The 27204-nt window shown below is 49.9% G+C and overlaps 1 protein-coding gene across 6 annotated transcripts in view; it reads left to right on the forward strand.

Moving 5' to 3' along the window:
* The window catches only part of DAPK2 (death associated protein kinase 2), a 140588-nt gene extending 120630 nt beyond the window's left edge, over positions 1-19958 (forward strand). For 2 of the 6 annotated variants that reach the window (XM_063638939.1, XM_055278202.2), the window contains exons 8-12: positions 949-1101; positions 2186-2231; positions 14818-14907; positions 15025-15108; positions 18391-19958. In XM_063638939.1, the coding sequence (XP_063495009.1) occupies positions 949-1101; positions 2186-2231; positions 14818-14907; positions 15025-15108; positions 18391-18471 (454 nt within the window). In that variant the 3' untranslated portion in view covers positions 18472-19958. Of the gene's footprint in view, positions 1-948; positions 1102-2185; positions 2232-3679; positions 7609-9034; positions 9129-10778; positions 10883-14817; positions 14908-15024; positions 15109-15775 lie in introns of those variants that run through there. The other 4 variants (XM_063638938.1, XM_063638941.1, XM_063638940.1 and 1 more) reach the window with 4 other exon arrangements.
* The last annotated feature ends 7246 nt before the right edge of the window (positions 19959-27204 follow it).

Genomic DNA, 27204 nt, shown 5'->3' on the forward strand with positions numbered 1-27204 from the left:
TTGCTGCCACCATGCTAAGAAAGTGGCTGTGGAAATGGGGATGACTTTCAAGAGATATTTAGTAAATGGAACCGACAAGGAAGGTTTTGGCCAGTCAGATGTGGCAAGGCAATAGAAAGAAGAGTCCAAGGTGACTCCGGTGCTTCTAGCTTGGGTACATTCGTGAAGTAATGTCATTCATCAAGGGAGTGCTTGGAATGGGTTTGGACACAATGAGTTTGGGACAATGGCACGTCTGATCCAGACACTGCTGGATCATGCCTCTACCAAGGCATCCCATGAACAATTGAAATCTGAGTCAGGAGATAGTAGATGTAGGAGTCATTATTTGTATGACATCCTTGACAAACCCTGTTGTTTGGAGGATCCACACAGACCCTTCTTGTCTGTTGTTTGGAGGATCCCTGTGTTGTTGGGGAACCACACAGACCCTTCTTGTCCCTATTGGCCCATCTATTTCCAAACTTTGTGGGCTCTGCTTAAGCTGCTCCTGTAACCCAGAAGGCCTTTCCGTCTCCTTCTCTGACTGCTGACAACGTCTTTATTCTTCAAGACACAAACGATGCAAATATCTGTGCCACCATGAAGCTGCACTGGGCCTCCCTCTTTCCTGTGCTCCCCTGTCCTTTGGCTGGCCTTCCATTATGTTCTGCTTTGTCCTTCTGGGGATCACAAAGACACATGTCTCTGTGTTTCTCTCCCCTCTGTTTTTGAGTCCCTTGAAGACACAATTTCTCTCTGTCGGGTGCTTAGGAGGAGCTCCGTGAACATGTATTGAATTGGACTCAGCTGAACAGGCTGCTGGTTGGCTGCCCAGAGGGGGCAGGCTGTGTTGCTGGGAGCCTTCCAGCTCCCTGCAGCAGTCTTGGGGCAGGGTTCCCCGAGTCCGTCATCCCCATTTCCACCTACTTTCCCTTAGTTATGTGATTCCCTCTCTGTTGTACTCAGCTTAAGTGGAGCATCCCCTTTCCTGGGAGACACGAAGCAGGAAACACTGGCAAATATCACAGCAGTGAGTTACGACTTTGATGAGGAATTCTTCAGCCAGACGAGCGAACTGGCCAAGGACTTCATTAGGAAGCTTCTGGTTAAAGAGACTCGGTAAGAGGACAGAGAAGCCACTGGTTTCTCAGGTACTGATCCCTTTTTGTCACCTCTGTCAAAGACCTGTCAGTGTGTCCCTGCTTTGACATAGCTGTCATCTGCACTGTTGTGGTCTAGTCTGGGCAGGTGCTGGAAAGCGTGGCCTAGCCAAGACGTGGCATTCGTCTTGTTTGCTCAAGTCTTTCTGCTTTCTTCTCCTGTTGAAATGTAAATAATGCGCGCGCGCGCGCGCGCGCGCGTGTGTGTGTGTGTGTGTGTGTGTGTGTGCTGCAAGTCAGCCTGGGTTTCTTTAGGGCTCGTTACCTTGTGCAGTCTGTCCCAAAGGCACCTGGAATTCAGATTGAAAAGGTTAAGCGGCAGGGTTTTCAAGCCAGTTCAGGTTGGGAGTAGGAGCTGGTAGGCTCAGAGAGGTCAGTACAGTGGGATGGTGGAAGACATGCTAACCCTATCCCTTCTCCAGGGGCCAGGGTGAGCCCCGTGGCTGTGGGGTCAAAGAAGGAAATAGGCAGGGAATTGCAGGGTGCTGGGTACACAAAGCATGCCCTGGATGGGGCAGGAAGAAAGGTCCACAGACTAGAACACCATGTCCTCTCCATCCCACAGACTTCAGAGAGGGCCAGAGTGGGGTTGTCTGGAGTGCAAGGGCCCTGGTTTTCCTGTCTAAGAGCAGTGCTAGGGAGAGTTGCTTACCTGGGTACAGAGCAGCGAAAGGCAGAGAACGGATCCAGGAGGCAAACAGAAAAACAGACCAGGGATTTAGCAATGGAGAGTTGGCTTTTGGAAGATTCTGGAAGCTCGTTGGAGCATTTATGACTCTTCTTAGGCCTTTCAGCTTTGGGACTAATAGTATGGGTTTAGGTAACAAGGCCACTCTATTGAGGGGTCTGCCTGGACTGCTTCCTTCCCCTGGAGTGCAGGATTTGCAGCCAGTTCCCATCCATCTCTGCATCCTCCATTCCACTGGTTTGATGGCAGTGGCCAAATAATGCCAAAATATAGGTCTAAAAAGAGTGAGAACGGAGATGGTTGCTCCCAACTTCTGTCCTCATGGATCATCACTGTTTCCCAATCCTCATTGCAGGAAACGGCTCACAATCCAAGAGGCTCTCAGACACCCCTGGATCACGGTAAGGGCACAGCCACGAGTTCCAGTGGGCAAAGGGTCCCTGCTCTGTCGCCAGGGTTGGCCTGGGCAGCCAGATGCAGAGGGCCCATGGAGAGGCTTTTGCTTTAAACACTGGCCCTGGGCACAGATGAAAGCTAGCCAGGGGCCCCAGAGGGCCTGGACTTGTTTGAATAGGTTTATTTTCTTGCTATTTTAAGTTTATGTGTCTCAAATTCAGGTAACTTATGAAATGAAACCCTCACAAACCGCAGTTGAAACCCTTTTTCTTTGGGGCCAACTTACACAGTGTTCTTTGTTGAAGGGTATGTCACTGCCACTTCTCCAAGTGGAAATCAGGACTCCCCAGGTGTAGAGAGATCAATGACAATTGAAAACCCCAACTTTGTGACCAGGCCTCCTTCCTTCTGACTTTTGGGGCTCTAAGTCAAGGATGACACTTAAATCATCCACCCACCTCCTCAGGCCCTGAGGAATGGGGCCTGAGACAGAGGCCTGGTGGGGAAGAGAGACAGCCACTGTTAGGGCAATTCTGTTCCCTCTGGGGAGAGTCAGGGCAAAAAGATGAATCCCTGCCTAACTCGCCTTGCAATTGAGCTTCCTGCTGGCTTTCCAGAGGCTCTTGCGGTCTGGTGTAGTGAAGAGCACTTTGAGAGGGTGAGACTCAGCAGGATTCAGGCCCTAATTCTGCTGACTGACCAGCTATGCACACCTGGGGACGTCACCAGACTTCCCATTCACCTTAACTGTTGTGTGAGAAGGCCAGCAAGGATGAAATGACCATAATAGGAGATAAGAGAGGGTGAGGCAGGCCAGGTGCAGTGGCTCATGCCTGTAATCCCAGCACTTTGGGAGGCCGAGGCAGCAGAAGGATGACTTGAGCCCAGGAGTTCAAGACCAACTTGACCAACATGCCGAGACCCCATCTCTCTAAAAAATAATAATCAATCAATCAATACAAAGAGAAGGTGAGGCCTGTGGAAGACAGAACAGGGAGGGCTGGAGTCATCTGGGAGGAGGTCAGCTTCATCTGCTCAGCTTCATCTGCTCATTGAAGGATGGGGAAGGCCCAAGGAGCCCTGAAGGAGAGATGCTCCTCAGCCCTGCTGTGTGAGCCCTGGCCTTGCATGCTCCAGCCCTGTGCAGATGCCTGTGGAGTCCTGGCTGCAGCCTGCTTGTCTGCGTGAGCACCCCTTAAATGCTATGTGTGTGGAGCTCTCTGTAATGGCTGTGGACCCTTCTGCCCTGAATGAGCATGCAGACGGCACCCCCACACTCCTTGACCTCACTTATGGTCTAAGGGAGTGCTCATCCCACCCTGGTTCTCCCCATGGCCTGACGCATGCAGTGAATGCCAGAGGTCACTTGTGTGCCTTCTGCCTGCCCCTTGGACTGCCCTCTGGGGTGGGTGGCAAATTAACACTCTGGTTCTTCTGTCTGAACACCCACCAGTCAAAAGGAGAAGGCAGAGCCCCCGAACAGCGTAAGACAGAGCCCACCCAGCTGAAGACCAAGCACCTGAGAGAGTACACTCTCAAATGCCACTCAAGCATGCCTCCCAACAACTCCTATGTCAACTTTGAGCGTTTTGCTTGTGTGATGGAAGACGTGGCTCGGGTGGACCTGGGATGCCGTGCCCTGGTAGAGGCCCACGATACCATCCAGGACGATGTGGAGGCCCTGGTCTCCATCTTCAATGAGAAGGAAGCTTGGTACCGAGAGGAGAATGAGAGCGCCCGGCACGACCTGTCCCAGCTCAGGTATGAGTTCCGCAAGGTAGAGTCATTGAAGAAGCTGCTGCGAGAAGACATCCAGGCCACGGGATCTAGCCTCGGAAGCGTGGCCAGGAAACTGGACCATGTGCAAGCCCAGTTTGAGATTCTGAGGCAGGAGCTCTCCGCAGACCTGCAGTGGATCCAGGAGCTGGTGGGCAGCTTCCAGCTGGAGAGTGGGAGCTCCGAGGGCCCGGGCTCCGCATTCCACCAGGACACCAGTGAATCCCTATCAGAGCTGCTCAGCAGATCATGCACTGAGGAAGTTCTGGCCGGCTGGAAGCTCTGATCGCCAGAATCCAGTCAGTGATGCATCCCAAGAGGTTTGCAGAAGCATGTTCTCATCCGCCCTGCTGCGGCATCCAGCTAGAATTATCCTGCAGGGGCGTGTGTCTGTAGTATAGCCTTCCACCCCCCCAACAGAATCCAGAATCGCTGAGGTGCCAGTTAATTCTTCATTCTGCACCTCCCCTCACCAATCTGGTTTTCTGGGAGGGCGCTGGCAGGGCAGCCAAGCTGTTAAAACAATTAGAGAGGGAGTACCCCTCAGGGTCCCCTTCTCCAGAGGGAGGATGGCTGGCCCTGGGGAGATGCTTGAGAATCGATTTGTGATGAACGATTTGTTCACATTTCACTTTCTGCCTACATACCTTATGGACTGTAGATCTTGGGTAATATTTGAGTTAATTAGGAATAACTAAGTCAGCATGGTGCTTTCCTGCTACAGAAGCAGGGATTTAAAATGCATAGAGAAAATAATATTGCCTTTTGTTTCCATTGATTTTTCACTTACCAAGCACTTATGTCTGACAAATGACCTCACTTGGTCCTTAAAAGAACTCAGTGAGATAGAAAGGTGGGTGGCATTATTATTATTATTTCCATGTAACTGATGAGAAAATTGACTCAGAGAGGGAAAATGATATAGTCCATCAATACAGATGAAACAGAAACCCAGGATGTCCATCTCTAAGATGAGGTATATGGGAGAAAGTAGTAAGGCTTTGCTGTAAATATCTACCTTAATATTAAAGTCGAGGTCCCAGAGGCAAAGTAAGCAACTTCATGCATTCTGCCAGGTGTAGGTGGAATGCATACACCTGCAGATGATTGTCCCAGGAGCTCTGTCCCAGAAGGCACAGTCATTGTCCCTACCCAGCCCTGTCTCCCTGTCTCTGTCTGAAGACCAGCCTGCAAGCAGGAGAGAAGGAAAGAAGGAGTCTTCCCATTCTCCACCCTTTCCCCTCTTCTGACTAACGGCCCCAACTGTGTGTCGAGAATAAAGGCCAGAAGGTCCTCAACAGGAGGTTCCTTTTCTTATGTACCTAGGCCATCGGGCCTTGAAGGTCTAAGAAGTTCCATGAGGGTTTTTGAAAAGGGCAAACGTAAAGATGGGGAAGCGCAAGGCCACATGGTCGTTTCATGACCCAAAGCTTTGAGCACCCCTCCCCAAGGATTATAAGATCTCATCTCCCTTTCTCTGGGGGAAGGGACAGTCAACCAACTCATGTCAACAGAGCATGGCATATAAGCCTAGTGCTGAGCTAGAAGCTTGTGGGTAGGGGCATAACTTGTATAGTTCAAAGTGTCTTCATGGCCTCACAAAACATCCCTATCTTAGAGGCAGACTAAATGATATTCCCAATTTAGAGATGAGGAAACAGGGAGAGGATGGGATTTTCCCAAGGTCACATCATTATGGCAAAAGTAGAGACCTTCTGATGACAAGTCTGTTGCTCTTTCTGCTTCCCCTGGCTGTGCCAGGCTCCAGAAGTTTACTCCCTGCTTGTGGGGGCAGCTCACACCTGGATTCATCCATCCATTTACAAATTATACTTAGGCACCAACCAACTTCCAGATGCCCGGCTTGACTCTGGGGATACAATGTTGAGTAAAAACAGGCCTGATTCCTGCCTCACGGAGTGCTCAGTCCAGCGAAGGATTTGAACATTGATCAAGAATCACAGCGAGATAGAGCTGCAGCTTGTGTTCATGCTGGGAGAGAAGCACATAGCACTGCAGGGGCCCGCCGTCGGGGTCTGACAGCGTCGGGGGAAGCGTCCTGAAGCAGTGACACTGGAATGGAGGTCAGCTAAGCCAACCAGGGAGAGAGAAGTTTCCCAACAGCCATCATACCAGGGCTGTGTGATGAGAGGCGGTATGGAAGGTTGAGAATGCGAGGACTGAAAGCTGGAGGGGAGAGAATAGGAATACAGTGTGGAAATGAGCGGAGAACAGGCAGGACCAGCAGGGCTTTGGCTGTGTAGAAGAGCTCTGCCCTTATCCCGAAAGTCATGGGAAGCCAGCAGGTTCCAGGTACTGGGGAGGGAATGCCCCGTGAACAGCTCAGACAGGAAGTGGTTTAGGACAAGACAGGAAAGCTTCATCTCATGAAACCATTTCTTCAGAATCCTGTCTCCTTTTCTATATGCATGAAGGATCATTTCAAATATCATATACAATATTTGTAACAGAAACTTTCTTCATCAGCTATGAGAAACCATGGTGATAAGATGCATCATCATTTTATGGACCACTAAGAAAAAAAGCCCAAGATGGGGAGTCTAATAGGAAACTCTCTCTACCCCCACCACATAAAGCTGTGATGCCCTCAATGAGAGGGTAAATGAGAAATAGAGCCACCATGCAGAAAGGGGGATCAAGGAAACCCATGCGTCTCAACCTTGACACTAAGTGGGGGTGAAAAATCCTTCCCTGAGAACAGGAGTCCCAAGCCAGTGGTACACATGCAGGTTTGCTTTCTGAATTGGCACAATCAGTGTGATCCAAAAGAACATCAAGCAGAGTGTAATGTCCAACAGTCTGAGGCTGGGTGGCCCTGGGTGGCTGGCAAAAACAGTACTATCCTCTCCCGGAGCACCTGCCTTCTGTCTGGGCCAACAGTAAGAATATGATACCATCATCTGGGAGATGCCTCCTGACTTCAGAGATCCAAAAATGTACATTTTGGAACCAATGAAAGATGGCAAAAGCTCTGTTTCCTACATCTTACCCAAGAGAATTGGTTCAAATGACCTGTCTACAGTCTGTCCAAGGCCTTACCTGCCCTGTCACGGGAAGTTGTATACTTGTTTGGTGCTGAGATACTGCACATATTAAATGTCCCTTTGGCCATGTTAACAGACCTTGACCTTCACACAGCCAGGTTTCTAAGGAGAGGAAGCCGCTGATGGGGCAACACAGGGCGAGCTTTTCAGTGAAGGTCAAAATAGAATGCAGGCCCGGTGTGGTGGCTCATGCCTGTAATCCCAGCACTTTAGGAGGCTGAGGTGGGTGGATCACTTGAGGTCAGGAGTGCGAGACCAGCCTGGCCAACATGGAGAAATCCTGTCTTTACTAAAGATATAAAAATTAGCTGGGCGTGGTGGTGGGTGCCTGTAGTCCCAGCTACTCAGGACATTTGGGAGGCTGAGGCAGGAGAATCACTTGAACCTGGAAGGCAGAGGTTGCAGTGAGCCAAGATCACGCCATTGCACTCCAGCCTGGGCGACAGAGTGAGACTCTGTCTCAAAAAAATAAAAAATAGAATACAGTAAAAGAGTAAAACGTCGGCGATGGTTTGAATGGGGGAAATTGGGAAAAGGGAAGGAGAAGTGGTTATTTTAGAATCGTGATCAGCTACACACAGTGCTGAGAGTTACCCATTTAGTTGGCCCCAAGCTGGACTCCGAACTCTAAGTAGTTTTCCTTACAGCAGTGACATCGTCCTCTCTGTACTCATGTCCAGTCATTGTAACTGTTTCTCACTTAGACGTGTCGTAAACAGACCTTTTTCTGTACAAAGAGCTTCTAAGACAAATGAAAGAGAGTTGAGAAATGCCCCTAAGTCTTTTGGGGAAAGCAGAGGAGACCATGACCTTCCTCTGTGTCCTGGCCAGCTGAAGTGTCGTCCTCCCATGGCATTGGAACCTGATGCTGGGGGAGCCCGGGGGCCTGTGGGATGCAGCCACAGGACCTGCTTATCTCTGCTCCCCACACGCCCTCAGCTGACTTTTTACAACAGTGTGGAGGGCTAACAATGGCGGGAAGGGCTGTGGGAATGGACTGTTTCACTGGTGCCTAGAGGAAGGAAGGCTTGTGGGTGCTGCTCTGTGGGCAGGCCCCTCTGTCATTGAGGATTTTTAATTCACCAAACTGCAATTTTTTTGGGGGGGGGGGGGGCGGGCACAGAGTCTCACTCTGCCACCCAGGCTGGAGTGCAGTGGCATGATCTCGGCTCACTCCAACCTCTGCCTCCCAGGTTCAAGCAATTCTCCTGCCTCAGTCTCCTGAGTAGCTGGGACTACAGGTACGCAGCACCATGCCTGGCTAATTTTTGTATTTTTAGTAGAGATGGGAGTTTCACCACATTGGTCAGGCTGTTCTCGAACTCCTGACCTCAGATGATCCACCCACCTCGGCCTCCCAAAGTGCTGGAATTACAGGCGTGAGCCACTGCACCCAGCCCAGACTGCAAATTAAAGGTTGGCTTCTGTGCTCTGTTCAAACACTATCCTAGGCCGTTTGGGAGGGGAAAGTGAGTGTATGACATCGCCCTGAATAACGATTCTCAAGGAAGCTGGCAAGCTGGCCCTTGGGGAAGGCAGCTGCCTGTCCCTGCTGTGAGGCAGGTGCTCACAGCCTAGCATTGCCTGACTATGTGTCAGAAGGTGGGGTGATGGTTTGGTAATCGATGATTCCGCATCTGTGGGAGCCTGGCAGTGAAGGGATGGAGCAGAGGAATAATGGCAGAAAGAGCTGGCGTCTTCCCCGTGGGCCCCCTCCCCTCCCCTGCAGGTGATCATGAAGATGGTGGCTTTCTACCTCACTCCATCACGCAGCACAGGCGGCCTGGCCCATGCTGGAGGTGGCTGTGTGCTCAGCTGTCACCCCTACTGTCAATCTTCTGTAAATGTCTGTGGCACTGGATGCCTTTTTTCCTTGGTCTGTGAGATTCTTGACCCCACAGTGGGCATGTTCACGTTGCAAAAGGGTCCAGTGCCATTGAACAAACACTGATTGTGCTCTGGCTCAGGAGGAGGTGACAGACAAGGACAAGACAACCTCAAATAAAAGACTCGGTGTCTGGGGCAGATGGGGACCCAGCCAACTAGATTGGAAAAGCTATGGTGAGTGATAAAATAGAGCTTCCTCATCTCCTAGAAATCAAAGGAGAGAGGAATTCTGATTGAGAAAGGGTAAGAGGGTGGCAGAAAACAGAAGCTTTCCCAGGGACGCTGTCCCCACCAGTGACCCCCCTCCTCCACCCCCAAGCTGTGTCCCTTGAGGAAGGCATGAGTAAAATCTGGAAGGGCGGGGGGATGAGCCAAGATTGGGGTTGGGAACTTGGAACAGTTGAATGGAGATTAAAGAGATGGAGATTACAGAGATTTAAAAGAGAGTTTTAAACTTTTTGTTATGGTCCCCTCAGCAGGAAAATTGTCAAAATTTGCACAGAAGTATAAGGAATGGGATAGTGGATTCCAGGACCTATGACACCGCTCCAGCAGGAATCAAGTCATGCGGGTCCTCTTTCATTCATCTCTCCCATTACTTTTCTTCTGGGGTATTTTAAAGCAAACTTCAGACTTATTTAACTCATAAATTCTCCAGCATAAATCTCTGCTAAGGATTTTCTTCTTCTTCTTTTTTTTTTTTTTTTTTTTTGAGACAGAGTTTCACTCTTGTTGCCCAGGCTGGAGTGCAACGGCGTGATCTTGGCTCACTGCAACCTCCACCTCCCAGGTTCAAGCAATTCTCCTGCCTCAACCTCCCGAGTAGCTGAGATTACAGGCACCCACCACCACACCTGACTAGTTTTTTTATTTTTAGTAGAGACGGGGTTTCACCATGTTGGCCAGGCTAGTCTTGAACTCCTGACCTCAGGTGATCTGCCTGCTTCGGCCTCCCGAAGTGCTGGGATTACAAGCATGAGCCACTGCGCCCAGCCAGGACTTTGTTTTTAATATAACCCCATGCCATTATCACACTTGACAAAATCAGCAATAATTCCTTCATCTCATCTGGATTCCTATTCCATACTCACATGTCCCCACCACTCCCAACAGTGTCCCATTACAGCTAGTTTGTTCAAATCAGGATCCAAACAGTCTGCATGTGGCATTTGGTTGCTATGTCTCTCAAGTCTCTTGGGTTTTATAACAGTACAAAAGGAAGAACCTTTGAAGCTTTTCCTGGGGACAAAAAATTGCTCGGAAAACTGATGGTCCCATAGAAGAAGAATAAAAAACAGAGCGTATCTATGTTGAGAACTAACTCATAAAAGTGAGACCAGGCCAAGCAAGGAAAGTGATGTTTCTGCCTCCTTCCACTGGCTTTTTCACTGCAGGGGACAGCCTGCAGGCTCACAGCCTTTCTGCAGCTCCCCCTCCCACTTAGGAGGAGGCAGAGCCTCAAGCCTCCCACAAGCCCCATGTGCTCCTTTCCTGGGAAAACAGGTGGGTGAAGGCAGCAGAGTCCAGGCTTCAGCCATCAAAACATCCAGCGAAGGGGAGGGGTGAAGGGGTGCCACCTATAAAACTCCATTGAGGGAAGGGCAGCGGGGAGGGGTCCTGGGCAGGAAAGAAGTGGGTGTGAGAGTGCCCTGGCTTTCACTGGAGTAAGGGGCTGGAGAAATGGCACAGATGGGGGTTGGAGGTACAATCTGCTTGCCGTTCCTAAAGGAGGCCTAGTATCTAGAGAAAATCGTTGTGTGGGGGGTGGAGTTGGGGGAGTCGCCTCTTCAGTAAAGCCAGGATTCCTTCTTCATGTCTTAGCAGCGGCTGCTGCTTCCTGCTCCTGCCTGTGGATGTTGGTACTGACCTGGCACACCCCACTGGACTTTTTCAAAGGCATTTGCAGCTGCATAAACAAAACTTGACTACCCCACAGTTTTCTGTCTTCTTGCTTCCCTTTTGGACATTTTTCCAAGACACCAAACACACTCCTAGGAGCCTGGTCAGAATCGCCCAGGGCTCCCTGGTATCACGGATGGACCACAAGGCCAGAAGGCGGGCACTTTCTGTGTGCAGGGAGGGGCGGGTCAGGAGAAGGCAGGACACAGTTCCATCTCGCCCTCACACCCCCTGTGGAATCAAAAGTGTTTGTGCCACATTCCCTCTGGGAACAATTTTGCTGCAGAATTTTCACCTCTGCTGCAGAATTTACATCTTTCCAGGCTGAGATGTCAGCATCAGCGTTTGGTGGGGCTCTTAACAACCGGGAAGGCCCATTGATTAGGAAAGGCCAGCCTGACAGAATGATAGCCCCATGGCCGCCTCCTCAGGGTTGCTGCTGTTGTATGTAGCTATAAACAGGGCCCTCAAAAGAATTGCATCACCTCCCATTAATAGCCTCAGGGAATGATCTCACCTGACATTTTAGCTGGGCCCCTCTGCTCAGTGGCTGGCACTGCTGGGCCAGGAGGAGGGTGGGATTCTCATTAATGAGATTCCCCACACCTGCAAGTTGACCTTCCAGCCATGGGCTTAGCTCTTCCTCCCCTGGGTGAGGGTGCCAATCAGTAAGTGGGCAAAAAGAAATCTCTTCTCCCCCAGAGTCTACTAATCCCATCTCAGCAAACTCTCCTTGTGAGGTACAAGTGCCCCTGTGAGGGTTAGACTCAAAGGTCATTCATGCCCAGGGGAATTGCAGACATCAGTGAAGTTAGACTTAGAAATGGTTGATGGGTTGGAGAGGGTGCTAAGCACCTTGGAAAGGAGATTCTAGGAGCTTGGAGGTGTGAGGGAGAGAGGACTGACAAAAAACAAGCAGTCAGCCCTCCCTACCTGCAAGTTCCACATCCTCAGATTCAGTCAACCACAGATCAAAAATATGCAAAAAGTAAAAATAAAAATAACATTACAATAATAAATGCAAATAATACAGTGTGACAACTATTTACATAGCATTTACATCATATTTGCTATTATAAGTAATCTAGAGATGATTTAAAGCATTAGGGGAAGGTATGTGTAGGTTATATGCAAATACCACACCATTTTATAATAAGGGACTTGAGCATCCATGGATTTTGGTATCTGCGGCAGTCCTAGAACCAAATCTCCAAGAATGCTGAGGAGTGAATGTGAATAAATACAGAATAGAATATTGGGTAGCACCACATGTAATGAAGATTTAGTGCCCCGTCATAGTGAATCATGGGGGAAGTTGGGTTGCTACTTTATATAGGGTGGTCAAGGAAGGCTTCCCTTAGGAGATAACATTTGAGCAAAGACTTGAACAAAGTGATAAAGTGAGTATAGGAGAGAGCAAGGGCAAAGACCCGGAGACTTTGGATTCACAGACCAGCAAGTGGACCTGTGCAATGGGAGCCAAATGGACAGGAAGGAGAGAGGTAGAAAATCAAGGTGGAGGGTGCAGGCCTTGAGGGTCTCCATGAGCTCGTAGGGATGTATAGAGGGCACGGGGAAGCCACTGGAAGGCTTGGAGAAGGGAAAAGGCAAGGTCTTCAGGACAGATTGGTCACCCTCCATCCACTTTTGTGCCTCCCTTCCAGGGGGACTAGACCCAAGGCTGGGCTTGCAGGTGCACAGAGTGGGTGACAGACAGTTAAAGACAGGATCTAGAGGGCTGGACATGGCCTGGTGGTTCCTCCAGCAGCCTTGTCCTTTTCTCTTCCCATTCCTTGTCTTTCTCCTTCCCCTCCTCTCTTTCCTTCTGCACTCTTTGGCCCAAAAGCACTGTGCTTCAGTTTCGGAGGGTGAATAGCCCCTGGTTTTCTCATCTCCCATCCACTTCCAGGTTGCATGCACTCCCCCTCCAGCTCCAGGTCACCCCACCCCCCGCCCCTGGAGCTCTACATCCTACTGACTCCTGGGCAGAGCCATGGGGGGCCTTTGTGCCCTGACACCCTTTCAAGGTGGTGTGACTTGGCTGACCAGGTGACCTGGGCCCCTCATCAGTGGGAGTGAGTAGGTCCCAGGTCCTGGGATTTCATTCCAACTTGTCTCTCCAACAGCTCAGGGAAATGACTTAACCATACAACTATTAAGCATTCACTGTTGTAGGTCCTGCGTTGGGGAGAGAGTGGGGCGGGGCGTTGACATAGACAGGAAGAAAGTCTGTGCCCTCCAGTCATTTTCCAGGAGTGGGGTGATTCCTCTGCAAGGCTGGATCTGACAGGTGCTGGACTTCATAAAGGAGCACACATGTGCTTTGTTCATGTCAGGGAGGCAGACATGATTTTCTGGAATTTGTCTTGGAGGAGGTCATGTCTGAATTGGGCTTTGAAATACCTGAAGGCCTTCCAGGGGGACGGGCAGCAGGGGCTGCCATGGGATGGACCTCCTGCCAGAGGCTGCCAGCTCCAGAGCAGTGTGGCCAGCAGTGTGCACTGGCTTTCTTCTGGTCCCTGATTACCATGATGAAAAATCAAGCATGGAGGTGTGCTCCGAGCATGGTTAGGAGACAAGACCCACGCTTGGGAATCAATAGGCTCCCTCACTTAGCATTCACCAGGTGAATGAGGCATTGCGGCAGGAAGGCTGTCAGAGCAGAGAGAAAACCAGAGCTGCCCAGGACCTTTGGAATCATTCTAGGCAGTTCATTTTCTTAAGGTCATAGGGGCCTTTGAGAATCGATAAAAGCTATCGACTCTCCTCCAAAGAAATGCATGTTTGTACATACACACTAAATTTTAAAAATTGAGTTATAGTTTATATATCATAAAATTCACCATTTTAAAATGTACAATTCAGTGGTTTTTAGTATACTCACAAGGTTGTGTAACCGTTATCACTATCTAATTCCAGACGTTTACATTACCCCAGGAAGAAATGTCACCCTTTAGTAGCCATTCCCTGTTCTCCCCTTTGCCTAGCCCCTGGCAGCTACCCATCTGCTTTGCTTCTACGGATATGTCTGTTCTGGACATTTTATATAAATTGAATCATACAGCAGGTAGCCTTTTGTGTCTGGCTTTTTTCATTTAACATAGTGTTTTTAAGGTTCATCCATGTTGTAAAATGTATTGGACTCAATTTTTTATGAATAGTATTTCTGACTAATATTCCTTTGTATGGATATATAGGCACATTTTGTTCACAGAACCCCTGAAACCTATCTCTTGATTTCAGAAAACCTTATTTTACAAAAGGGGGGTGTTGAAGAAGGAATGGAGAAGGCAGGAAAGCTCACAATAACTTATTACTATTTATTGAGTGGTGCTGGGCTAAGCACTTTATATATGCATGATCATATAATCCTTAACAACCCTGTGACATGATATTATTATCCTCATATTACAGATGGGGAAACTGAGGCTCAGAGAAGCCATCCCAAGCTTCTTGGAGAAGTGAAAGTTTAAGCTGAGCTTTGACTGCCAGGCTGTGGAAAGCAACTGCACATCCACTTTCATCAAAGCCCTTATTTCCTTCCATTTATTTTTTAATGGAATTCCCCTTGTCTACCAACAAGGCATTTGTTTTGCTAAGCCCAGAATCGCCCCAGTGCCCAGAGGGCATCCCAGACTGCTGTAAAATGACCCTCTCCCCAAAGTGATGTGCGACCGGAGGGCCTGCCTCCTGCTGTTCCCCTTCAGGAGCTGCTGAGCCTCCAGCCAAGGCTGCGTGTGTGTCAGGCCGTGGTAATAGTAGCTGAGAGGCATCTCCTGAACAGCTGAGACATGTGTAGCTGTTGCCCTGACTGTGATGCTCCCACGGTGTGCCCCGCCTGGCGGGGAGATGCCAGGGTCAAGCCAAGGGCAGTGGGCATGCGGTGGGTGGGGGTTCTTCGGCGAGGAGGGTGGCTGCTGTCTGAAGCCCAGCATCACCTGCCATGCTCTGCTTTGTCTCTCAGCCAGTGGACAACCAGCAAGCCATGGTGCGCAGGGAGTCTGTGGTCAATCTGGAGAACTTCAGGAAGCAGTATGTCCGCAGGCGGTGGAAGGTGTGTCCAGGGGTGGGGTGGCCCGGTGGAGGGCGGGGGGCTTGGGCGGGGTTTCTGGCTTTCCAGGGTCTCCATGCAGGTTCTCACCTGGGCGTTCCTTTCCTCTGCCTCCCTCAGCTCTCCTTCAGCATCGTGTCCCTGTGCAACCACCTCACCCGCTCGCTGATGAAGAAGGTGCACCTGAGGCCGGATGAGGACCTGGTGGGTAAATGCATGCCCTCTTCTTGGGCAGAATTCTGGGGTAGCCTGGAGCTCAGGGATGGGTGAGTTCTCTTTCCCCTCACAAGGCAAGTGGGTGTTCACTGTTTCCAGCCAGTTCTGCTGGCCCAGCCCTCCTCTTCCCTGAAGGCTGAAGTGTGATCTTCAGAGGATTGTGTTCTGGGGACCTCTGGGTGGTGCCGGGAGGGGAGTGCCGATGCGGCAGCATGAACTCCTGGATGATCTCCAGGATGATCTGGTGGGCCTTCAGAGGGACCGCTGCTGCCGGCTGACCACAGACAACCCAAAATGTATTTCTGACAACCCAAAAGCTGCTTTAGAATGGGAGCTTTACATTCTTTTTTCCGTATTTCTATTTTTGCTTTGTTTCAGATTACCATCATCATAATATTTAGACAATATCTTATATTTGATTACTTTATTGCCATTTTGTATACATTTAAAAGGAGTAGCTTGTAACAGAATATACTGTTGAAGAGGGTGGCCTCTGGAGTCAGACTACCAGGATTCAAATCTGCCACTTACTGTGTGACCTTGAGGAAATTACTTAACCTCTCTGTGCTGAGATTTCATCATTTGTAAAATAGAGTTAATAATAGTTCCTAAAGATTAAATAATGACATATTCTTCTTCTTTTTTTTTTTTTTAGACTGAGTTTCACTCTTGTTGCCCAGGCTGGCGTGCAATGGCGCGATCTCCGCTCACCACAACCTCCGCCTCCTGGGTTCAAGCCATTCTCCTGCCTCAGCCTCCTGAGTAGCTGGGATTATAGTCATGCGCCACCACACCCAGCTAATTTTGTATTTTTAGTAGAGATGGGGTTTCTCCATGTTGGTCAGGCTGGTCTCGAACTCCCGACTTCAGGTGATCTGCCCGTCTTGGCCTCCCAAAGTGCTGGGATTACAGGCATGAGCCACCATGCCAGGCCAATAATGACATATTCTTAAAGCCTGGTATGTAAGTGCTCAGTAAGTGTTAGCAATTATTGTTGTTGTTTAAAACCCTCCTGTAGGCTGGCAGTAGTGGTTCGTACCTATAATCCCAGCACTTTGGGTGGCTGAGGCGGGAGGTTCATTTGAGGCCAGGAGTTAAAGACCAGCCTAGGCAACATAGTGAGACCCTGACTCTACAGAACAAAAACAAACAAACAAAAAAATTAGCCAGATATGGTGACATGCACCTATAGTCCTAGCTACTCAGGGAGCTGAGGTGGGAGGATCACTTGAGCCCAGGAGTTAAAAGTTACAGTGAATTATGATCACACCACTGCATTGCAGCCTGGGCGACAGAGCATGACCCTAACTCTAAAGAAAATTAAATTTAAAAATTAAAAATTCCTCCTGTAGACTTTAAAATGCAGTTGGTAAGGGTTCCCTGGACAGCCCCTCCCCCCGCTTATGGAGTGTGATGTAGGGTGCTCAGGAGTGTCTGGGATGGCACAGGTCAGGACAGAAGGGGATGCCCTGCTCAGGGAGCAACTGGGAGGTGGGTGCCTAAGAGGGCTGAGTAGCCTCATGGTGCACGGCTAGACCCAGGACAGCCCTGCTGTCCCCACGCCCTCCACACAGCCTGGGGTCTTCTCTCTTCAGCATGATCTCTTGCCAGCACTTGAGGATTTATGGCCCAGAGGCCCCGAGCAACTGTGTGGCTTTGGCCAAGCCCTGTGCCTGCTCTGGCTGCTTTCCTCATCTCTATACAGGAGATTGGACTGCTCTCCCTCTGAGAATCCCTGATAATGACAAGCAGACTTTACCCAGCTTATTTTTTTACTGTTTGGCTCTGACTCAAGCTAAAAAGTTGCTATTCAGCAGAGCTTGAGTTATTTTTATTGTTATAGCCGGGATTGGTCTAGGATGTATTTGGCTAAAGTTGATCTTGACCTTGGATTTCCAGCTGGCTCAGGCTGGAGGAAGGGGAAAAGGCCCTGGGAGGATGAGTGGCAGATGGTGGGCATGCCTCACAGGCTAAGCCACTGGCCCTGCTTCCCCGACAGATGCAATCTGTGGGGAGAGAAGACCAGAGTAATTGAGAAGAATGTCAATTTTTTTTTGAGACAGAGTCTCACTCTGTCTCCCAGGCTGCAGTGCAGTGGCACCATCTCAGCTCACTGCAACCTCTGCCTCCCAGGTTCAAACGATTTTCCTGCCTTAGCCTCCTGACTAGCTGGGATTACAGGCCTGCACCACCATGCCTGGCTAATTTTTGTATTTTTAGTGGAGATGGGATTTTGCCATGTTGGCTGGGCTGGTCTCAAACCCCTGACCTCAGGTGATCCACCCGCCTCGGCCTCCCAAAGTGCTGGGATTACAGGTATGAGCCACCGCGCCCAGCCAAAAAGAATGTCAGTTTCTTTCCAAACTTTTGTTTGTGTACAAATATTCTTAAATAGTACTCTTTTTACTCAAATAGCAAGCACCATCAGCTCAAAGGTTCATCCTAGAAGTGGAAAAAGGTTGGGTCCCAGATATGTGTTATGCAGTTTTCCCAAAGGGACTTTCCTTAAAAAAAAAAGAGTAACGATAGGTCCTTTTGTTTAGGAAGCAACTGGAATTGAACACTGGACAACAGATATTTTAGGAATGAAGTCACTGTGGATTAGTACTTCTTTTAATAATTTTATAATTACATTAGATCATCATGACTTGGATGAAAAGACATTATGGCCTCGGGGTGGCTGCCTCAGCTCTGGTTTGCCATGTAGGAACTGACAGACAGTACTTTATACTCATTTCCTCTTTTATAAAAATGGAGGTCAGAAGTCATTTCTCTGGAAACACTGGTCGGCAAGGCGGCTGAAGGTGCAGCCCATCAAAGAAGAAGGGGCATGGGATGGTGGCTGTCAGAGCATGAGGAGGACCCTGTGGCTTACGCCCATCCTCCAGCCTCTCTAGGCCGAGCTCAGGAGAACCAGCAGCCACAGACCACCCAGCCAAGTGGCCTTGATTACGTGGCAGCCACAAGGGGAACTAGATGTAATTTTCTTTATTATAATTTGGCCTCTCCTGATGTCTGGTTTCCCTTAGATGCCCTGCTGCTTTCCTTCCTCCTGGTAGTGTCCTTCCTCAAAGCAGTTGGTCTGGCCTCATTTCAGATCCCTCCCCTCCCCCAGCCCCTGGATGGATCAGCAGGCTTGCTTTCACCACCCGCCTCCCTGGCTTGCAGTCCCCTGGTCCAGGTGAATCAATCCAGGTTGCCGAGCACAGCCCCATTCCTGGCATCTCATGATCCTCCTGCCCTGGACCTCTTTCTCTTTTTTTTCTGCAGAGGAACTGTGAGAGTGACACTGAGGAGGACATTGCCAGGAGGAAAGCCCTCCACCCTCGGAGGAGGAGCAGCACCTCCTAACTGGCCTGACCTGCAGTGGCCGCCAGGGAGGTCTGGGCCCAGCGGGGCTCCCTTCTGTACAGACCCTTGGACCCAGCTCAGCACCAGCACCCAGGCGTCCTGAGCACTTCGCAAGAGAGATGGGCCCACAGGATTCAGAAGAGCTTGCAGGCGAGCCAGGAGATGCTGGGAGCTGTGGCTGTCTCCTGTGGAGGAGGCTCCGGCATTCCCAAAGCTCTTAATTCTCCATAAAGTGGGCTTTCCCCTGTCTGCCATCCTCAGAGCCTGGGGTGGGGGTGTGGACTTAGGAAAACAATATAAAGGACATCCTCATCATCACGGGGTGAAGGTCAGATTCAGACAGCCTTCCTCACAGGCTGAGGGGGTTCAGAACCAGCCTGGCCAAAAATTACACCATGGAGACAGAATCCTCCCCATTGGGAACAGGGTGATTGAGGAAAGTGAACCTTGGGTGTGAGGGACCAATCCTGTGACCTCCCAGAACCACGGAAACCAGGACGTTAGGCTGACGAACACCTCAGACCTGAAGCAGCCCATTGCTGGCCTGCCATGTTGTAATTTTGCTCATTTTTATTAAACTTCTGGTTTACCAGATGCTTGGCTTCTTTTAGGGCTACCCCCATCTGATTTCCTTTAGCCCGTGTGCCTGTGACTCTGGAGGGGGCACCCAGTGGGGTGCTGAGTGGGCAGAATCTCAGAAGGTCCTCCTGAACCGTCCCTGCAGGCCTGCAGTGGGCCTGCCTCCTCCTTGCTTCCCTAACCGGAAGGAGTCCAGTTCAAGAGAATCCACCCAGAGACTGGGAGTGGTGGCTCACGCCTATAATCCCTGTGCTTTGGCAGTCCGAGGCAGGGGAATTGCTTGAGCTCAGGAGTTGAAGACCACCCTGGGCAACATGGCAAAACCCAGTCTCTACAAAAAAATACAAAAAATTAGCCAGGTGTAGTGGTAGGCACCTGGTGTCCTAGCTACTCCAGGGGCTGAGGCGAGAGCATTGCTTAAGCCCAGAAGGTTGAGGCTGCAGTGAGCTGAGATCACGCCACTGCACTCCAGCCTGGGTGACAGAGAGAGACTGTATCCAAAAAAAAAAAAAAAAAAAGTTGCCAGAGACAAGTATGCCCATGCTCCCTCTACCTCACTGCCACCACTCCTGCTGTTAGAGGCTGAGTGTGTCTCCCTAAAATTCCTATGTTGAAGTCTTAACCCTCGGTACCACAGAATATCACTGTATTTGGAGATGGGGTCTTTAGCAATGCACTTAAAATGAGCTCACTGGTGCGGGCCCCGATGCAATATAAGTTGGTGGTCCTTATAAGAAGGGGAGGTTAAGACATGCAGGAAAGACCACATGAAGGCCCAGGAGTGGGAGGGGGAATAGCCATCAACAAACTAAGCGGGGGGCCTCAGAGGAAACCAACCCTGCTGACACCTCAATCTTAGACTCTGGCCTCAAAAATTGTAAGAAAATAAACTTCTGTCTTTTAAGCCACCCAGTCTGTGGTACTTTATTATGGCGGCCCTAGCAAAATATACACCCGCCAAGTACGGCCAAGATGGGGGCAGGAGAATTCCTAACGATGTGGGTGGAGAAGAGCAAGAAGGATCCCCAGCGAGAAGGGAGAGGAAAAAGAGACGGATGACCTGGCCCCTCCGGTGGAAATGGCAAGGGAAGCTCACTCAATGGCATCGAAATATGGGCCCTGCTTTTCAGGCCAAAAGAACAGTGTCGCTGAGCAGCACTCAAGAGACGACCCACGGACGTCAGAAATAAAGTCAGGGCGAGGCCAGGAGGTTGGGAAAGTACATGGGAAGAGGCTGAAAGAGAAGGTTTGGAAGGTGAGGAAACTGAGCTGAGGAAGTGAGCCAGGAAGGAGAGAGGGGGAAAACTATTATTGAAAGGGTGCTGGGGAAAGAGGTCCCAGTTCCCTTTGTCAGCAGCCAGTTGATGGTTCCGGAGCAAAATGGCCCCACAGGAACAGCAAGGCAACCTAGTTTCAGAAAAGTGTCCAGCCAGAAGTGGAGTGAGCCCGCGAGCTGGTTGCAGAAAGCTTAGCAGCCGACCTGGACTTCTTGCGCTTCCCCAGATCTCAGGCAGAAACAGTCCTGTGCCTCCCTCCACCCTGGGAGGATAGCAGAGGCCGAGAGCTGCCAATTGTGGGCAAGGGCCCTGGGCCTGTGAGGGGCTCTTGGCTATGGTTGGTTACATAAATCAGCAGGGCGTGTTCTGGAACAGGGCTCACTGGGAGCTCCTAGGAAGTCGGTTATGGTAAAGGGGGGGCTGCCCTCCTGCTAGGAAGGAGAGCAGGGAAGACCTTTGACAAACCCAGTCTTGATCAGAGAGCCTTTTGCAACTTGTCTAGCCCAACCACTGAAGAGGAAACCAATGCATAGAGAGAGGAAGTGACTAGTGCTTCACACATCAAATTTGTGAAAATATCTAATGAAAGCCCAGACTTTCTGGCCCCTAGTAACAGTGCTCATTTCTTCAGCTGATAAACTGCAGTGGACCTTTCAGGAAAGGATGAACCGTTCGCTTTGCCTCATTGTTAACGAGTCTCATCTATTCTTGACTGTGGCCTGCCTCATCTTTCATTCTTGGAAATGGAAGAAATTGACACACTTGCTTCTGCCCATCTTTCACAGTAAAGGACACTGCCCCTGGATGGGGGCATCTCAGTGGCCCACCCCCACAGGCTGCAAGGCAGTCAGGGAACCAGTATTCATCGGGCTCCTGCTGTATGCTTGGCACTGTTCTAGAGGCTGGGTTGGAACAGAGCAGGACAGACACAGACCCTGTCCTAGAGGGGTCCACGTTCTCTAAGCCCTGGGAAACCAGGACTCCATCATGCCCATCTCTCCTCCTGGCCCTCTTCTCATCCAGGTTATATAAAGCACTGCTGACTGAGTCTTCTTAGCCCAGCTTTCTGGTGTTGGATGGCACCTGCTATGTTTCCCAGAAGCCCTTGGGAAGCACAGGGCCAGGCAGTGGGCAGAGGGGGGCTTTGAGGATGCACAGTCCTTTGAGGATGACTTTGAGGACCAGCAGCCAGAAGCCAGGCACCCATGCGCCTCCCAGACAGGGGCCCAGTCCCTGCGGCCTCTGCTAGCAGACGACTGCGGCCCCCAGGTGTGAGGATGAGCGCAGCAGCTGGCCCTGGGCACCACATGTGTTCTGTTGGCTCTGAAGAAGGATGTGTTGACCAGCTGACGCTTACAGGGCTGAAAGAGACCACGGCGTTCTCAGAGGCAAATGGAACATTCCAGTGACGAAAGCCATGGCGGTTCAAATGCAATTCTTTCAAGAGGTCTGGAGGGTTCCTGCCCCAGAGTGTGTGCTTATGTGAGTGTTGGATGCTGCATTAATATTTCACAAATATCCATATAAATATTTTAGTGTGTTGCATTTCGATGTCAATCTCACTAGCTTTCCTGACTCCAAATCTTAGATTGCATTTGCCTTTTCCCTTCGCATATTTATTTGCTGAAAACCTTATTTTGGAAGCAAATGAAGGCCATACTGTAAGAGGTGAACTATAACATCTCTATGAAGGAAAAGTCAGGCCCTGGACTCCACAGACAATCAAAGTAAGTACATGTGAAAGAGCTAACTTGAGGACTCGTATCTCACAGGGAATTTTATCTGGCACAGGATTGGAGAACTTTCCTTCCATAGATTCCCCAACTTTTTATACATTCACATGTATCCCCAACTTGATTTCATCCTGACTTGGATGGAATTTTTATTTCCCTTTTATTTATTTATTTTTAAATTTGTTTTATATATATATATATACATATTTTTTTTTTTTTTTTTTAGATGGAGTCTCGCTCTGTCGCCCAGGCTGGAATGCAATGGGGCAATCTCGGCTCACTGCAACCTCCACCTCTCGGGTTCAAGCGATTCCCTGCCTCAGCCTCCCTAGTAGCTGGGACTACAGGCGTGCGCCGCCACGCCCAGCTAATTTTTGTGTTTTTAGTAGAAACGGGGTTTCACCATGTTGGCCAGGATGGTCTCGATCTCTTGACCTTGTGATCTGCCGGCCTCGGCCTCCCAGGGTGCTGCGACCACAGGTGTGCGCCGGGCCTTTATTCCCCTTTTAAAGAGAAGGAGTAGGAAATATCTTCTGCCCCTCCCAGCCCTGCCTCTTCAAACATCGCCTCCCCTGGGAGTTTGCGTAAGAACATGGGCCTGAGGACAACTTCCAAGGCCGACGAGGCTGAGTTTGCCAGCTCATGCTCTGGTGCCTTCATGTCTCTTTGGATTTAAACCCAGAGGCCAGAACAGCATTTGAAAAGTCAGCTGGGCCATTATCCTGCTCCTGAATGGGATTGCACTTGGGTTTCTTTGTCTCATTTTGGAATTGAGCCAGGGAGATCCTATACCATCCCTCAATTCCCTTTTCCAGTTCTTAACAGTCCTTATTATATTTTACCACTCAGATCCAAAAAGCCTGGGCTAAGTCCTGCCACTTTGCAGCTGTTGGAACTTAGCCTTGTCATTCAACCTTTCTGGGCCTCAGTTTTCTAATCTGTGAAATGGTGATATCGGTGTTACTTGTCATGAGTGCCTTGTTGAAACCAATTTTGTAAATGAGCTTTGTCAACTTTGAAGGTCTTGGCAAGCATAAGGAATGTGTTTTTATGCAATTTAGTTACACTTTCGCACCACAGGCATAAAGAGTGTAAGGAAGCTCCAACTTCCTCTGAAGATTCCGTAACAGTCGCTTCTGAAATAAATTGACAATAGACAGATTTACAGGAAAAAAACCATTTTAATTTTGTGCCTGTACACAGGAGCCTCATAGAAGAATGAGGCTCCAGAGAGGGACCCAATGGTTGAAGTTTTTACAGCATAAAGGAATAGAGCCTTGAGGCTTTTGGGGGAGGTGGTGATAAGTTATGGGAAGGAACGGGGAAGAACTGCACAGAGAATGAAGGTGTCTTATGCAAATACAAGTCCCTCAGGTAATCAGTTGTTTTGGAACTCCCTCCAGAATAGGCAATAGCCTGTCTGGGGGTGGTGATGACTTTTAATCTCTTTGTGGTTATTAATATTCCCTGGTTGTTTGATGAGATTCCTAGGGAAGGGGTTCGAGACAATTCCATTCCTTTTGGAAGACCATTCCTCAGCCAAGAGGTGGGAACTTCAGAGGGAGCTCCTCCCTGCCCTAGGGAGGAAAAAGAGGGGTGGGAAGGAGAAGGTCAGAGAGAGACCTTAGTTTTCCTCTGGGGCCTTTCAGTCTCCTTCGTTCAAGGCAGTCAGCATACCACCCCAGTAAGAGCAACTCTGAGAAATATAGAAGTTAGTCAACCATGGCCAATAGTGAGACTCAACACTGCTTACCTAGACTCTGGGCGGAGGGCTGCTGGAGATCAGTGCACCTCTTACCTCTCGGACTCTCAGCAGTGGTTTAAACATAGGAGAAAGCATCACGTTGATGCCGGAGGCTCTCAGCGAGGGGCCTCTCAGCTGCCTGTCTCCCTCCCATCCCTCCGAGAGAGCCTGCTGGGAGTCAGGAAGCTGGGAGGACAGTATACTGCTCCTTTGTCTTTTCATTTAGCACCCTAACACAGGTTCTGAATGAAAAGACAAAGCGTGTAACAAGTCTTTTTTTTTTTTTTTGAGACTGAGTCTCGCACCCAGGCTGGAGTGCAATGACGTGATCTCGGCTCACTGCAAGCTTCTCCTCCCAGGTTCACGCCATTCTCCTGCCTCAGCCTCCCGAGTAGCTGGGACTACAGGTGCCCACTACCACACCCGGTTAATTTTTTCTATTTTTATTAGATATGGGGTTTCACCATGTTAACCAGGATGGTCTCGATCTCCTGACCTCGTGATCCGCCCGCCTCGACCTCCCAAAGTTCTGGGATTACAGGCGTGAGCCACTGCGCCTGGCCTGCTCTTTGTCTTTTCATTCGGCACCCAATACAGGTTCTGAATGAAAAGACAAAGCCTGTAACAACTCTTTAAAGAACTAAGTGCGGGACTTGACTATTTGCCCCTACCCCATTTTCTTATTTTGAGTGTTGTATTAGTTTGTTAAGGATGCCATAACCAAATATCACAGACTGGGTGGCTTAAACAACGGAAGTTAATTTTCTCACAATTGTGGAGACTAGATGTCCAAGACCAAGGTGTCAGCAAGATCAGTTTCTCCTGAGGCCTCTCTCCTCGGCTGGCAGACGGCCGCCTCCTTGCTGCCTCTTCACATGGTGGTCCCTCAGTGGATGTGCGTCCCTGGTGCCCCCGTGTGCCTACATTTCCTCTTCTTAGAAGGACCCTTGTCAGATTGGATTAGGGCCCTTACAGCCTCATTTTAACTTAATCACCTCTTTGAAGGCTGTCTCTATAAGTACAGTCACATTCAGAGGTACTGAGGGTTAGGGCTTCCGAATGTGAATTTGGTGGGGACCTAATTCAGCCCATACGCTGATGTGAATCTATCTAATTCTTCATTTAAAAAAAAGTAAGTACTTTGCCTTCCTGTTTTACATCCAGCTTCTGAATACCCCTGGGAGATGGAGCTATGGGCCAAGCCTGGCACAGACTATCTTTGGTTTATGAGGTCAGGTGTGCCAAACCACCAGCAGGGCAGAGAGAAGCATGTTTGTAGGCTTTATATTCCAGGCACCCTTGGGCATTGGACACCCTGCCTCTTTTCTTACTCAGGAGTTGATTGTCTGTGGAGTCCAGGGCCTGACTTTTCCTTCATAGAGATATTGTAGTTCACCTCTTACGCGTGGTGGCGCACGCCTCTAAGCCCAGCTACTCAGGAGGCTGAGGCAGGAGAATTGCTTGAACCCTGGAGGTGGGGGTTGAAGTGAGCCGAGATCATGCCACTGTACTCCAGCCTCGGTGACAGAGACTCCATTTCAAAAAAAAAAAAAAAAAAAATTGCCACATTATAACTCTGCTGTGGTTGGTGTATATCTGCCTTTTTCACTCCAGTTTTTATAGATGAAATACTATTTTATGATGCATCCCAACAAGTATTCGTTAATTTCAAGACAGTAGTGGATAAAAGTGAGGTGCATAGGGGGTTAAGGTAAGAAAGAAGCTGGGAAGGCCGGGCACAGTGGCTCATGCCTATAATCCCAGCACTTTGGGAGGCTGAGGTGAACAGATCACCTGAGGTCAGAAGTTCGAGACCAGCCTGGCCAACATGGTGAAACACTGTCTCTACTAAAAATACAAAAATTATCCAGGCATGGTGGCGGGCGCCTGTCATCCCAGCTACTCAGGAGGCTGAAGCAGAAGAATCGCTTGAACTTGGGAGGTAGAGGTTGCAGGGAGCTGAGATTGCACCACTGCACTCCAGCCTGGGCAAGAAGAGCGAAACTCTGTCTCAAAAAGAAAAAAAAAAGAAGAAGAAGCTGGGAAGAATTATGTTGCCATTGAAACTTAGAAATATACTTCAAATAGCCAGAGTTTCATTGTTTTGGCTGCTTCACTTATTTACACACTTTGCCCCTGTGAGCAGGCACTGAGTGTTTGTCTCTGGGCTGGCTGGCAAGAGAGAGGGTGGTGGAGGTGCTTGGAAGATCTGTCCGGAAGGGCTGGGCAGCCTGACGGAAGGTCGTGCAAGCTTCCCGTCTGTGGGTGCGAGAGGAAGCTCTGGATGGGAGCTCTTTGAAGGGAAGGACTGTGTCAGTTCATTTATGGGGCTCCACAATGTGCTGGTGCCTGGCAGATGGTATGAAGATCTGAGGAGGAAAGGCAGGGTGGGAGGGAATGAAGGAGGGAACGAGGGAAGGAGGGAAGGAGATAAGAAGTATGGCAGCCCCGGAAGTGCCTTCAAGAGAGAACCCGCAGCAAGGAGTGCTGTTCACGGCTGGTCCCCAGCTGCCACCCCTTCAGGGTGTTGTATTAGTTTGCTAAGTGCCAGCTGACTTTTCAAATGCTGTTCTAGCCTCTGGGTTTAAGTCCAAAGAGACATGAAGGCACCTGGAGCATGAGCTGGCAAACTCAGCCTCTTTGGCCTTGGAAGTTGTCCTCAGACCCACGTCCTTAACGCAAACTCCAAGAGGAGGCGATGTTTGAGGAGGCAGGGCTGGGAGGGGCGGGGGTATGTTCTATCTCCTTAAAAGGGGAATAAAAATCCCAGCTCAGGTATTCTCAGAGCATTCTCAGAGTAGTCACAGGGCCTTCGCTCTGCGTAGGCTGCTTTCGGCCAGTGATTGAGCATGGTGGGATGGGAGACAGGCGGTGGGTACTCGAACCAGGCCATTCCTGCCCAGCGTGGGGCCCTTCTAATCTTTGCCCCTGGACTGCTCATCATCTGGCTGAGCCCTTCTCTGGGTCACTCTGCCATCAGAGGCACTTCCTAGCCAGCCCTCCTTCCTTCCCACCCTCCTTCCTTAGATGTCACACCTACATCATGGCCTGAAAGCTCTCCCTTGCCTACTCCTGTTTCCTTTCCCCTTTATCCTTCATAGGCGTTCCTCATCCCCCACCCCAGGTCTCCAGCACTTCTCATCCCATCTTGGCATCTGCTTCCTGAAGAACCTGAACCCACACAGGAGAGAGGGCAAAAGGAGGAAAGTTTGAATTTGCTCCTTCTTTTTGTCTCTACTGATTCCTTTGGCAGGCATGGACTGACAGGGCCACCGCACTCACCTTAAAGCTGTCAGCTGGGGACAGTGGTGCACCTGTAGTCCCAGCCACTTGGGAGGCTGAGGCAAGAGGACTGCTTGGGTCCAGGAGTTGGAGGCTACATTGCAAACTATGATTGTGT

This window comes from Symphalangus syndactylus, chromosome 5 (genome assembly GCF_028878055.3).
Source record: "Symphalangus syndactylus isolate Jambi chromosome 5, NHGRI_mSymSyn1-v2.1_pri, whole genome shotgun sequence".
Taxonomy (NCBI): Eukaryota; Metazoa; Chordata; class Mammalia; order Primates; family Hylobatidae; genus Symphalangus; species Symphalangus syndactylus.